Source organism: Heterodontus francisci, unplaced genomic scaffold, assembly GCF_036365525.1.
Source record: "Heterodontus francisci isolate sHetFra1 unplaced genomic scaffold, sHetFra1.hap1 HAP1_SCAFFOLD_840, whole genome shotgun sequence".
In the NCBI taxonomy this organism is placed as follows: domain Eukaryota; kingdom Metazoa; phylum Chordata; class Chondrichthyes; order Heterodontiformes; family Heterodontidae; genus Heterodontus; species Heterodontus francisci.
This window is the reverse complement of record NW_027141701.1, coordinates 149,533-164,451: the sequence shown is the minus strand read 5'-3', so window position 1 is coordinate 164,451 and position 14,919 is coordinate 149,533. Positions and strand designations below refer to the sequence as shown.

The following is a 14,919-nucleotide window of genomic DNA, read 5'->3' as shown; positions in this document are numbered from 1 at the left end:
AAGGCCACAGCATTTATTTCCCATCCCTTATTGCCCATGAGAAGGTAGTAATGAGCTGCCTTCTTGAACCGCTGCTGTCCGTGTGGTGTAGGTACACCCACAGTGCTGTTAGGGAGGGAAACCAGGATTTTGTCCCAGCGACAGTGAAAGAGCAGTGATATACTTTCAAGTCGCATGATGTGTGACTTGGAGGGGAATTTACAGGTGATGGTGTTCCCATATGTCTGCTGTCCTTGTCCTTGTAGGTGGTAAAGGTTGAGGATTTGGAGAATGCTGTTGAAGGAGGCTTGGTAAGTTGTTGCAATGGATCTTGTAGATGGTACACACTGCTACACTGTGCACTGGTGGTGGATGGGTGCAGATCAAGAGGTTGATTTTTCCTGGATGGTGTCGAGCTTCTTGAATGTTGTTGGAGCTGCACTCATCCAGGCAAGTGGAGAGTATTTCATCACACACCTGACTTAAGCTTTCCAAATATTGAGCAGAATTTGGGGAATTATTCACATCAGAATTCCCAGATGCTGACCTGCTCTTGTAGGTACAGTATATAGCTGCTTAAGCTAATTTTCTGGTCAATGGTAAACCCCACTGCCTTCCTCCAAATGTTGAACGTGGTATTTCAGTGACGGTAATGTTGTTGAATGTCAAAGGGAGATGGTTAGATTCTCTCTTGTTGGAGATGGTCATTGCCTGGCATTGTGTGGCATGAATATTACTTACCACTTATCAGCATAAGCCTGAAGGTTAAATGTTGTCCAGATCTTGCTACAGGTGGGCATGGACTGCTTCAGTATCTGAGGAGTGGCACACGGTACTGAACACTGTGCCATCCTCAGTGAATATGCAATATCCTTGGGAGAGATGATTGGCCTCCTAACCACAACCATCTTCCCTTTGTGCTGGGTATGATTCCAACCAGTGGAGAGTTTTCCCCCGATTCCCATTGACTTCCAATTTTGTGAGTGCTCCTTGATGTCATACTCGGTCAAAGGCTGCCTTGATGTCAAGGGCAGTCACTCTCACCTCACTTCTTGAATTCATTTCTTTTGTCCAAGTTTGATCCAAGCTGTAGTGAGGTCTGGAGCCGAGTGCCCTGGTGGAACCCAAACTGAGCATTGGTTAGCAGGTTGCTGCTGAGTAAGTGCCGCTTGACAGCGCTGTCGACAACACCTTCTCTCACTTTGCTGATGATTAGAGTAGACTGATGGGGTGGTAATTGTCTGGATTGAATTGGGCTGCTATATGTGGACAGGACACACCTGGGCAATGTTCCACATTGTCGAGTAGATGCCAGTGTTGTAGCTGTACTGGAACTGCTTGGCGAGGGGTGCAGCTAGTTCTGGAGCACGAATTTTCAGTACTACAACTTGGATGTTTTCAGGGCCCATAGCCTTTGCTGTATCCACAGTGCGCTGCTATTTCTCAGAGTCATAGAGTTAAACAGCACAGAAACAGGCCCTTTGGCCCACTGTGGTCTGCGCCGGCCATCAAGCCTATCTATTCTAATCCCATTTTCCAGCACTTGGCCCGTAGCCTTGTATGCTATGGCATTTCAAGTGCACATCTAAATACTTCTTAAATGTTGTGAGGGTTCCTGCCTCTACCACCCCTTCAGGCAGTGTGTTCCAGATTCCAACCACCTGCTGGGTGAAATTTCTTTTCCTCAAATCCCCTCTAAACCTCCTCCCCTTAAATCTATGCCCCTTGGTTATTGACCCCTCTGCTAAGGGAAAAAGTTTCTTCCTATCTACCCAATCTATGCCCCTCATAATTTTGTATTCCTCTATCAGATCTCCCGTCAGCCTTCTCTGCTCTAAGGAAAACAATCCTAGCCTATCCAGTCTCTCTTCATAGCTGAAATGCTCCAGCCCAGGCAATTTCCTCTGCACCCTCTGCAGTGCAATCACATCCTTCCTATAATGTGGCGACCAGAACTGTACACAGTACTCCAGCTGTGGCCTAACTAGCATTTTATACAGCTCCATCATAACCTCCCTGCTCTTATATTCTATGCCTTGGCTAATAAATGCAAGTATCTCATATACCTTCCTCGCCACCTTATCTACCTATCTTGATATCATGTGGAGTGAAACTGGCTGAAGACTGGCATCTATGATGCTGGGGTCCTCAGTAGGAGGCCAAGATGGATCATGCACTCCACACATATGGCTGGAGATGGTTGAAAATATTTCAAACTTGTCTTTTGCACTGACATCCTGGGCTCCCCCATCATTGAGGATGGGGTTGTTTGTGAAGCCTCCTCCTCCTGTTAGTTGTTTAATTGTTCTCCGCCATTCCTGACTGGATGTGACAGGACTGCAGAGCCTGGATCTGATTCGTTGGTTGTGGGATCGATTAGCTCTCTCTATCCCATGCTGCTTCTTCTGCTTATCATACATGTAGTCCTGTGTTGTAGCTTCACCAGGTTGGCACCTCATTTTTAGGTATGCCTGGTGCTGCTCCTGGCATGCTCTCCTGCACTCCTCATAGAACCAGGATAGGTCCTCTGGCTTGATGCTAATGGTAGAGTGGAGGATATGAAAGGCCATGAGGTTACAGATTGTGGTTGAATATAATTCTGCTGCTGCTGATGGCCCACAGTGTCTCATGGATTCCCAGCTTTGAGCTGCCACACCTGTTTTGAATCTATCCCATTTATCATGGTGATAGTGCCATGCAACATGATGGAGGGTCTCCTCAGTGTGAAGATGGGACTTCATCTGCTCAAGAACTATGTGTAGCCACTCCTACCAAGACTGACATGGGCAGTTGGTGAGGTAAAGTATGTTTTTCCCTCTTGTTGGTTCTCTCATCACCTGCTGCAGGCCCAGTCTGGCAGATATGCCCTTCAGGACTTGGGCAGCTTGGTCAGTAATGGTGCTGCCAAACTGCTGTTGGTGATGGACATTGAAGTCCCCTACCCAGAGTACATTCTGTACCCTTGCTGCCCTCAGTGCTTCTTCCAAGTGATGTTTATCATGGATGAGTGATTCAACAGCTGAGGGGGAGCTGTAGGTGGTATTCAGCAGGAGGTTTCCTTGTTTATTTTTGACCTGATGACATAAGACATCATGGGGTCTGGAGTCGATGTTGAGGACTTCCAGGACAACTACCTCCCAACTGTATACCACTGTGCTGCCACCAATGGTGGTTCTGTCCTGTCGGTGGGACAGGACATACCCAGGGATGGTGATGGAGGAGTCTAGGACATTGGCTGTAAGGTATGATTCTGTGAGTATGACTATGTCAGGCTCTTGTTTGACTGGTCTGTGGCACAGCTCTCCCAATTTCGGCACAAGTCCCCAGATGTTAGCGACGAGAGCTTTGCAGGGTCGACTGGGCAGGGTGGAGCCTTTGTTTTTTTCGCTGTCTAGGTCAATGCCGGGTGGTCTGTCTATTTTTATTCTTTGACTTTTCTGTCATGGTTTGATACAATTGAGTGGCTTGCTAGGCCATTTCAGAGGGCAGTTAAGAGTCAACCAAATTACAGTCAGTCTGAAGTCACATGTAGGTCAGATCAGGTAAGGACAGCAGTGAACCAGATGGGTTTTTATGACAATCTGGTAACTTGATGATTCCAATTTCTGAGACATACTTTTTATTTTATTTTATTTATGAAATAATTGAATTTAAACTGCACCAGCTTTAATTGAGGGATTTGAACTCATGCCTATGGAGTATTAGTCTGAGCTTCTGGATTAGTTGTCCTGTAACATTACTACTATACTATTGATCCGTTGAGACAGAAGATGAGCCATGATCATAGTGAATGGTGGGGAAGGTTCGATGGGCCTTATCATCGACTCCTCCTATTTCTTCTGTGCTTAGAATCCTATTTTTACAACATATCTGCAAATGAGTCAGTAAAACAAATATGAATAAATTAATCCATGATAATCTTATTCAACATCAGGAATAACAACTTTTTCCACATTACGTGACATTTAAAAGAATATAAGAAATAGGAGCAGCAGTAGACCATACGGTTCGTCAAGCCTGCTCCACTTTTCAATTTGATCATGGCTGATCTTCTGCCTCAATTCCACTTTCCATCCCATTCCCCATATCCCTTGATTCCCTGAGTGACCTGTCTCTCTCAGCCTTAAATATATTCAACGATGGAGCATCCACAACCCTCTGGGGTAGAGAATTCCAAAGATTCACAACACTTGGAGTGAAGTAATTTCTCCTCATCTCATTCCTAAATGATCGGTCCTGTATCCTGACACTGTGCCCCCAGATTCTAGATTCCCTGATCAGTGGAAACAATCTCTCAGTATCTACCCTATCCAGCATCTTCAGAATGCTATATGTTTCAATGAGATCACCTCTCATTCTTCTAAACTCCAGAGAACATGAACCCAATTTACTCAGCCTCTTATCATAGGACAATTCTCTCATCCTAGGAACCAATCTAGTGAACCTTTAAAGTACAGCCTCCAATGCAAATAGATCTTTCCTTCAGTATAGTGATTGGAATTGCACAAAGCATTCCAGATGTGGTCTCACCAAAGCCCTGTACAATTGTGGCAAGATTTCCTTATTCCTGGACTCCAATTCCCTTGCATTTGCCTTCCTAATTGCTTGCTGTACCTACATGTTAACTTTCTATGAGTACACCTAAGCACTGCTGAACACCAATGTTTGGAAGTTTCACACCTTTTAAAAAATAATCTGCTTTTCTATTTTTTCACACTAGGTCACAACAGGATGCATCTGTCCTGAGCTCAGCATTTCAAGGCATCAACAGTTTAGCTAATATTTACATATCCTTTCACACCTTATGTGACAATTTGCATACTGCAATTTATTCTTACACATCTTGTTAAATACTTGTTATTAAAAATGGAGAAGAGAAAGTTTATCCCATGTATACTCTTCACCTTGAAGAGAAGGAATCCTATCCAACTCCTCACATTTAGACAATTAGTTTTTAATTAATGCAGCCAATTTAAAACTCAAATATTTTGTCAAACATTTCATTAAGCATCACAAATAACATACATCATGATTATTAGTACAGTGATTACAATTCTCTGAGCACAAATTATAATCATAGACCAAATCCCTCTCCATGGGTGCTGACTGACATTATACCCTACTTTGCACCATTTATTATTGCCTAACATTACTGTGCCCCTTTCCATGGTAGTTTATATGACAGTGACTACAAACATCAGTTATATTACAGCTTGGTGGCATAGTGACATTCAGACACATTTTATCTGTCTCACTCTAGACAAGGACAAACTGTACCGATTAACTAATGGTACAAGGACTAGGGGACACAGATTGAAGGTTTTGGGCAAGAGAAGCGTGGGAATATGAGAAAGAACTTGTTACACAGCGGGTGGTAATGATCTGGAACTCGCTGCCCTCAAGGGTGGTGGAATCGGAGGCAATCAATGACTTCAAAAGGAAATTAGATGGCCAGTTGAAGGAAATATATCTTCAGGAGATTGAGTGGGGGAGTAGGACTGATTAGGGAGCTCCGTGGAGAACTGGCATGGACTTGATGGGCCGAATGGCCTCCTTCTGTGCTGGATATGACTCTATGACTCTCCATACGATCTCTGTAGTAGTAGGTAGCCTCTCAAGGTAGGTAACCAGACCTAGAACAATTAATACTCTAAGAAACACATTCCACCTGCCGGCAAGGTGTAGTATTTATTCCTTGACAGTTTTGAGCTGATTAATGTGATACTATTTGATATAACTCAGACATTTCTTACTTAAAAACTGAACTATATACATGGCAGGACTGGCCTGATCAGTGATAGGGTATAGTCCTGCCGTTTTTGTTCTAACAAAATGGTCCTTTTTACCATAATTTAGGACCATTACAGAGTCTCCAATTTGATACTCAAATGGATGATCCTATTTGTCAAAGTACTTTTAGACCTGATTCTTGGATTCTCCCAAATTCCATGCTACGAATTGATTCGTCTGATCGATGTAATGGATCATCTGCTTCAACCACTCAGTGGTACAACTGCTTTAAAGCAAAGGACCTGCTGTGGGCACCAGTAGGTGTCCAGGCATACACATCAGACATCCTGTCATTACCCGATAGGGGTAAGTTCATGTAGTACGACACTGTCTAGATCACATCACCAGTAAATACATTGGTAACATGCTCACCCATTGAAAGGGGTGATCTGCACAGAACTTTTTAAACATTGTTTGAAGTCCTATTCTCTCTTTCCACTACTCCAGATCATTGAGGATGGTGACATATGGGCAATTTGTATTTAATCCTCATCAATTTCTGTCGTTCAGTAAAAACGTTTCCTGTAAGATGTGATCCTTGATCACTAGCTACCTGTATGTGCACTCCCCACCTGCAGATCACCTCAATCAATGGTATTTTAGCCTCAACCAAAGCACGATTATTATGGTAAGGAAAAGCCTCTGTCCATTTGATCAACTTGTCTAATATAAGTAGCACATGTTACTGGTTAACTGGAGGAGTTGGCAATGAACTGATAACATCGAGCTGAAGGTGCATCCAGGGTCCTGCAGGAGGTCATAGAGTCATTACAACACAGATTGAAGCCATTTGGCCCATTGTGTCCATGCCAGCTCCCTATACAGAGTCAGTCCCATTCCCTCGCCCTACCCCCGTAGGCCGGAAAGTTTCTTTCTCTCAAGTGTCGATCCAATTTCCTTTTGAAATCATTGATCGGCCCTGCTTCCATCACCCTCGTAGGCAGCGAGTTACAGGTCATTACCACTCGCTACATATAAAAATTCTTCTTCATATTTCCCCTGCATCTTTTGTCCAAAACCTTAAATCTGTGTCCCCTCGTCCTTGCACCATCAGCCAATGGGAACAGATTTTCTTTGTCTACCTTATCTAAATCTGACATAAATGTGTACCTCTCTGGTAAATCTCCCCTCAACTTCCTTTGCTCCAAGAAGAATAACCCCAGTTTCTCCAACCTAACCATGTAACTAAAATCCTGCAGCTGGAATTTTACACCCCCTGCAGGAGCGGTCTGGAGGTGGAGGAGGGAGGTTGTAAAACTGAGTGGGAGGTGGGGGGGTGCCGTTCCCGTCGCCTTCCAGCACTCGCTGCAGTTTCACGTGCGGTGGTGGCGGCAAGAAACGGCCCACCCGCCTCAGGCCAATTAAAGCCCTTAAGTAGCCAATTAACAGCCACTTCAGGGCCTCCTCCCATCACTGCCAGTCCATTACCAGCAGCATGTGGGCAGCTCAAGACCTTAAGAGGCCACTCGGCAAAACCTAGCAGCCACCACTGCAGCACATTCCTCCCCTCCGCCCCCACAACTGACTCCGCTTGCCTTGACAGGGCCCGGCCGATTGTCCCCGGTGAGGCCCTGCACACTTAGCTTCATTCTAAGGCCAGCATCCATGCTGCACCTCTCGCCGGGTGCAGTGCCAGTCGTGCCACCGCTCCTGGTGGCACTGCTGGGACTGAGAGCTGACAGCCCGCTGATTGGCAGCTCCTGGAGGTTGGAGTTCCTGCCTCAGAGGGGTTGAACTCCTGCCCGAGGACAATTAACGGCCAGGGGCCCGTAAAATCTCTGCATGGCTTCCAGGTGGGATGGAGGCGGGCTCACCCCCGAATTCTTGGCCATTGGGTGGGGCCTCCAGCCCAACGTACGATTCCAGCCTGCATCCCTGGAACCATTCTGGTAAATCTCCTCTGCACCCTCTCAAAGACTCTCACAACCTTCCTAAAGTGTGATGTTCAGAACTGGATGCAATACTTTAGTTGTGGCCTAACCAGAGCTTCAAAATGGTAAAGCATAATTTCTATTCAATTATTTATCTATTTATGCAGTACAAGTTCCCACATGCTCTGCTAATTATTCTCTCAACATGTTCTGCCACCTTCAAAGGTCTACGCACATGAATACCCTGGTCCCTCTGTTCCTGCAAACTGTGTTGTTAAGTCTCTATTGCTTCTTCCTATTTCTTCTGCCAAAATGCAACATCTCACATTGCTCTGTAGTAAATTCCATCTGCTACTTGTACAGGAAAGTGCAGTTGGTGTTTGTAGGAGGATTGTACTGTGCTTACAGGTAATGTTACTTGTCTTATCTGGCTCCCATACAGTTTGAGCTATTTTCTGGACAGTTAATATCCACAAAGAAATGTGCTCCCAGGACGACTGTGAAACAGCTCAAAGAGCTCCTCCCCCACCCCTCTTCTCACATCATATCACATTCATTTCTCATCAGTTCAGACCAGGATGCACCTGTCCTGAGCTTTGCATTTTGTAGGCATCAACAGTTTAGCTTTATATTTGACACAGATCCTTTTGCACCTCGCATGACCATTTGCATACTGTAATTTATTTTTACACACGTATTATTGCTGCATACTTGTAATTAAAAATCGAGAAGAGAAAGCTTATTCCGTGCCCTTACAGTGCCTCATCTCCAGGCCGATCCTCCAATGTCATCCAACCATCTGTGCTCAGACTGTTTCAACTGGAACAAAGGAGACAAGAGGAGATTTCATTGAGGGATTTTCAAATGATGAAGGGTTTTGATCAAGTGAATCGGGAAATACGATTTCCTCTGTTTTAGGGGCCATTGAAGAGGGGGCAATAATTTAAAATGCTCATTGAGTGAGGAGAGAGGATAGGAGACATTCCTTCTGAGTTGTTTGGAACATGGAATGCCCTACAAACAGGGAGTGGGTGATGGAAAGAGCTTTGCATCTTTTAAAGGGAAATTGGATCAATATTTGAAGGAGTGAAAGAGACTGGTTGGTCAGATTGCAGAGCTCACAGAGGCTGTCTATAGTGTGTGAGTCAGAGTTTGGAGAGTAAGGTCACTGAGTCTGTCATCCCTACCACTTCCACCTTCGGGATTCTGACATTGATTTCTATTGTTAAATATATAAATTGACCCCGTCTCCCCTTGTGCTGGACCTCCACATCCAGCCATCCTGTCCCCACATCAGCATCAAGCAGCAAACCTGCTCCAGCTCCAACTCCACTTCACCATTGCTTGGGGTTAATGACACTGAAACTGGTTAGTGCCAAGTCCATACAGTCATCTCCCACTGATGTCAGCTGTGGGTTCACCTTGGGACTGAACAGGACAGGCTCAGGATGGGGAGGCTCCTGTTGTCTTGATGGTTCAGAGTGGGACAGGATGCTTATGGCCACTCACCAACCTGTCCCTTATATCCCAGTCCACACCATCAGGTGAAGCCCTGTTAACAGCTTCTATTGAGACCTCCCAGGATGAAGACAAATGGTCCTCTTTGGGCACCAGCGTCTCTGAGGTGTCTGTGCACAGACACAATGGGCTGAATGGCCTCCTTCTGTGCTGTAATTGTTCTGTGGGTCTATGGTGCCAGAGTCAGGCTGGTTCACCCAGGCAGCACCAGCTACTGTCGGTGAGTCCATCACCCGAGGCATCTGCCATCCCCTCTGGTGCCACTAACCCAGCCCTGGGACATTGGTCTCCAGTTGGCACTGGCTCATTTGGGGACATCACCCTCTGAGGACTCAACCATGCTGAGGATCGTCGATGTTGTGGGTGATTTCCACCTTGGTGAGGGCAGTCGCAGGTCTCTGTTCACTTTTTATAGATCAGTGTCTCCCCCCACCATCACTGTGGAGCCACCTTCAACCTCTCCCTCTAACTGCTGAGGGACAGCCAGATTGCGAGGGCACCCTCTCCCAAGGAGGGTACATGTGTCTCAGTGCCACTTCCCCCAAGTGGCAGGGGTTCACATCTCGAAGGTTTAACCAATGACTTGTATTCATCAGTTTATAGCTGCCTTGATCCCTGCTCCCAGGACTCCCTATCAACCTTCCCTGTCGGCTCAGCCTGTGGAAGCTTCCTGGAATTGGGAGCCAGAGTTGGAACACAACCAGCATCTGTTGAGGCCTTTTCATGAGAGAGAGAGAGAGTCAGAGACCAGGAGCAGGTTGGTATCTGCCATCCCACACTGCTGCCACAGAGGGATTGGGCCAGTAGTTAACAGGGACGTCTCCAAAGGCCATTCCTAATTTACTGCTGGGTTGGAGAGAGCTCTTGGCTGTGGCTTTCTGTTCCTTCAAGGAATATTATACCTACATTCCCTCCGTTCAGGGGTAGTGCCAGGAGCCAGTGGACAGTCAGTTCCTCAGGGAGCCAGTAATTGTCCAGTCTTTGGTTGGCAGGGTAATTGAGAACACTGTCCGGTCAATGCAAATACAGGCAAACGGCAGACTGTGGTAGTGGGGCTAAGCTGCTCGTGATGGAGGTGGAATGAAAGATGGTCTGTCCAAAGACACAGGGAACTGTCTCAAACTGTTCATAGTGTAACCAGTCCACTGGCCTACTCTAAATAGTAGAGCAGGAGGGACAGGCAAGATTTCCCTGAGAGGCAGCAGAGAGGGAAGGAGGGTAATGGGAAAGCAGTAACTGAGCTCTGGATAGACATGGAACTTTCATCCAGGTAGGATGGTGAAGGCCAGTGAGAATTACTGGCTGCTCTGGGAATTCCCTGTCTGGTATTGTACTGGTCATGGGGCAGGGGGAGGGGATGGTCAGGGTGATGGTTTCAAAGTCAACCCTGATCAAATGATTCTTAGTGATCCTGGTTCTTTGTGTCAGGGTCTGGGACTGGACAGAGTGAACACACAGATACAGTTTGTGGAACAAGTGTTTTTATTATTCAATAGGTACAAATGTAAACTTTAATCCAGTACGTAGAGTGGTACAGAGTGCAATCCCAAACATTTTACATTCCCCACCCTCGGTTCATACAACAGGCCAGTGACAGACTGGGTTCAGGGAAGTGAAGCTGTTCATTTCATTTAATAAACCACATTCCCGGGAAACACAGGATCCAACCTCAGGCACCAATGAAGACGGACAGTTAAAAAACAGAAACTTAAACTGATCAGAGAATTAAAACGTCGAACCTCCCAGAGGGAAGAGATAGAAACATAGTCAGTGATCTGTGATTGGTCAATGGCCTGTCGATCCCTCCCTATAATCAGTGATTTGTGATTGGTCAGTGGCCTGTCGATCCCTCCCTATGCTCAGTGATTTGTGATTGGTCAGTGGCCTGTCGATCCCTCCCTGTGCTCAGTGATTTGTGATTGGTCAGTGGCCTGTCGATCCCTCCCTGTGCTCAGTGATCTGTGACCGGTCACTGGTCTGTCGATCCCTCCCTGTGTTCAGTGATCTGTGACCGGTCACTGGCCTGTTGATCCCACCCTGTGCTCAGTGATCTGTGATTGGTCACCGGCCTGTCGATCCCTCCCTGTGCTCAGTGATCTGTGATTGGTCAGTGGCCTGTCGATCCCTCCCTGTGCTCAGTGATCTGTGATTGGTCAGTGGCCTGTCGATCCCTCCCTGTGCTCAGTAATCTGTGATTGGTCACCGGCCTGTCGATCCCTCCCTATAATCAATGATCTGTGATTGGTCACCGGCCTGTCGATCCCTCCCTATAATCAGAGATCTGTGATTGGTCACCGGTCTGTCGATCCCTCCCTGTGCTCAGTGATCTATGATTGGTCACCGGCCTGTCGATCCCTCCCTATAATCAGAGATCTGTGATTGGTCACCGGCCTGTCGATCCCTCCCTATAATCAGTGATCTGTGATTGGTCACCGGCCTGTTGATCCCTCCCTGTGCTCAGTGATCTATGATTGGTCACCGGCCTGTCGATCCCTCCCTATAATCAGAGATCTGTGATTGGTCACCGGCCTGTCGATCCCTCCCTATAATCAATGATCTGTGATTGGTCACCGGCCTGTCGATCCCTCCCTATAATCAGAGATCTATGATTGGTCACCGGCCTGTCAATCACTCCCTGTGCTCAGTGATCTATGATTGGTTACCGGCCTGTCGATCCCTCCCTATAATCAGTGATCTGTGATTGGTCACCGGCCTGTCGATCCCTCCCTATAATCAGAGATCTATGATTGGTCACCGGCCTGTCAATCACTCCCTGTGCTCAGTGATCTATGATTGGTCACCGGCCTGTCGATCCCTCCCTATAATCAGAGATCTATGATTGGTCACCGGCCTGTCGATCCCTCCCTATAATCAGTGATCTATGATTGGTCACCGGCCTGTCGATCCCTCCCTGTGCTCAGTGATCTTTGATTGGTCAGTGGCCTGTCGATCCCTCCCTATAATCAGAGATCTGTGATTGGTCACTGGCCTGTTGATCCCTCCCTGTGCTCAGTGATCTCTGGTCAGTGGCCTGTCGATCCCTCCCTGTGCTCAATGATCTGTGATTGGTCACCGGCCTGTCGATCCCTCCCTATAATCAGAGATCTGTGATTGGTCACTGGCCTGTTGATCCCTCCCTGTGCTCAGTGATCTATGATTGTTCACCGGCCTGTCAATCCCTCCCTGTGCTCAGTGATCTATGATTGGTCACGGCCTGTCGATCCCTCCCTGTGCTCAGTGATTGGTCACCAGCCTGTCGATCCCTCCCTGTGCTCAGTGATCTGTGATTGGTCATGGCCTGTCGATCCCTCCCTGTGCTCAGTGATCTGTGATTGGTCACCTGCCTGTCGATCCCTCCCTGTGCTCAGTGATCTGTGATTGGTCACCTGCCTGTCGATCCCTCCCTGTGCTCAGTGATCTGTGATTGGTCACGGCCTGTCTATCCCTCCCTGTGCTCAGTGATCTGTGATTGGTCACCTGCCTGTCGATCCCTCCCTGTGCTCAGTGATCTGTGATTGGTCACGGCCTGTCAATCCCTCCCTGTGCTCAGTGATCTGTGATTGGTCACGGCCTGTCGATCCCTCCCTGTGCTCAGTGGTCTGTGATTGGTCAGTGGCCTGTCGATCCCTCCCTGTGCTCAGTGATCTGTGATTGGTCACGGCCTGTCAATCCCTCCCTGTGCTCAGTGATCTGTGATTGGTCACGGCCTGTCGATCCCTCCCTGTGCTCAGTGGTCTGTGATTGGTCAGTGGCCTGTCGATCCCTCCCTGTGCTCAGTGATCTGTGATTGGTCACGGTCTGTCGATCCCTCCCCTTTACTGGTTTAAATGAACATTTCTCAGATGCAGGAATGCAAGCAACAACAGCAATTAGAAACATCTCAATATTAAACTCCAAAATATTCAACTGGAGATTTCTACCAAATTACCAAGCAGAAAATAAACTCAGAATTCCAATAAATGATAGATGTATTGTTTCACTATATAAAACACAGCCAAATAAAGATAAAACATCCAGATTGTTTCTAAATGAATCCTCCCAGTGACACAGCCAGTCCAATCTCTAGTTCAAGTAATCTTCAATTCGGAATCAACCTGGCAAATGAGAGATGGACAGAATCACATGGAGGCTTCACACCCAGTACAGGAGTTGGAACCCAGAAAGATCAATGTGGAAACTCTGTTCCTTAGACACTTACTCCATCCCTCTCCCTGGTCACTGTCAGACTGAACCAGATTGTTCACAACCTCAGTGTCCTATTTATTCCTGAGCTGAGCTTCCAACACCATAACCTCTCCATCACCAAGATCCCCTCTTGATCCAGCGCAGTAACACTAACCTACTCCATCTCTGCCTCAGCTCATCTGCTGCTGAAACTCTCATCAATACCTTCATTACCCCCAGACACTGCTGACCAACCTCTCATATTTCATCCTCCATAAACTTCAGGTCATCCAAAACTCTGCTGCCCGAATCCTAACTCACACCAAGTCCCATTCACCATCACCCCTGCGTTCTCTATCCTACATAGGTTCCTGGTCCGGTAATGTCTCAATTGATTTTAAGGTTCTCATCCTCATTGTCAAATCCCTCCATATCTTCATAACCTCTGTAGCCCCCCAACTCAGAGATCTCTACGCACCTCCAATTCTGACCCCTTTCTTCCCCCCCTCCCCCCCAATCCCACTCCCTTTAACACATCATTGGCAGCTGTTCCAGGTGTCATGGGACAGGTTCCCTACAGTCACAGGTAAAGAGTGCAGTGATATGACTGAACCCAGACTGACCAGCCTGAACCCACAATCCATCCCCTGAAACTTCTCCAGGAGCACCATATCTCAGTGAAGATCGAGTGTCCCAGCACAGGATCACCAGGCTCACTGCACAATCTATCAGTCTAAGACCCAGGCTCCAAAATGAAGTCTAATCTCTGTCCCCACGTACACAGCACAACTATCTCCCCCTCTCCAGGTGACAGATCCCATCCTCCAGTATATTAAACAGCTGCAGTGTCTCACTAAACAGCTGACAGCATCCGGAAGTTTGTTGCTCACCAGCCCAGCTTTAGAAAGTTCCAGTTCTCCGTGTGATTCATGTCTTTGCTGCCTGGAATATTAACCTGCACAATCCAGTCACACTCCTGGAATCACCTGCTCCCTTCCCAACATATTGACCTCCCATTGGTCCAAAACAGTTGTACGTTTAATTCATTGGCTCAAGGGAACTGGATGCAGGTCAGGCACATTTAACAGAACAAGAGAATCCCAGGAGGTTCATGTTACACCATCAGTGCAGGACCAGGGGTACAAAGTAACAAGACAAGTTCAGAACAAGTCAGCAGTACTTAGACTGGTCTCTGGATAGAGACGTGGACAGCAGTTAGACATGGGGGAGTGTGAGGAATCATCGCAGTCTGAGCAAGGAGGAGCCAGAGAGGCTGAATGGCCTCCCTGTGGTTTGTAATATACAAGTATATCTTTGTGATGGGGAAGAGCAGCAATGAATGGTGAGGAGCAGTAGGAGAATGAAAGGAGGTGACTCGAGGTTAAATTGAGGAGGACAGCTTCACTCTACCTGACCAGACCTGGACCTGCTCAATACTGATGGTGGGTTAAAAAAACTGCTCCTTGTCACAAAACCAGCTGATATTGATGGAACTCCTGTGTATTAAACCAGAGTTGATCAATGGTAGGCCACGACTATCAGAGTTAGTCACTTTACCATTGGAGCTTGTGTCTCTTACAGACTGGCTCATGAAACT

General features: G+C 47.0%; 1 protein-coding gene across 13 annotated transcripts in view; it reads right to left on the bottom strand.

Moving 5' to 3' along the window:
• Positions 1-14,919, bottom strand: part of LOC137364437 (class I histocompatibility antigen, F10 alpha chain-like) — a 40,090-nt gene that overhangs the window by 234 nt on the left and 24,937 nt on the right. For 6 of the 13 annotated variants that reach the window (XM_068027664.1, XM_068027656.1, XM_068027653.1 and 3 more), the window contains one exon: positions 8,397-8,459. The exons of 2 other annotated variants lie outside the window; for them this stretch is intronic. Coding sequence is in view for 2 of the 11 variants with exons in the window: in XM_068027662.1 (XP_067883763.1) it covers positions 8,446-8,459 (14 nt within the window). In the remaining 9 variants the exon portion in view is untranslated. Of the gene's footprint in view, positions 1-8,396; positions 8,460-10,622; positions 13,253-14,919 lie in introns of those variants that run through there. 5 more of the 13 variants (XM_068027657.1, XM_068027650.1, XM_068027655.1 and 2 more) reach the window with 1 other exon arrangement.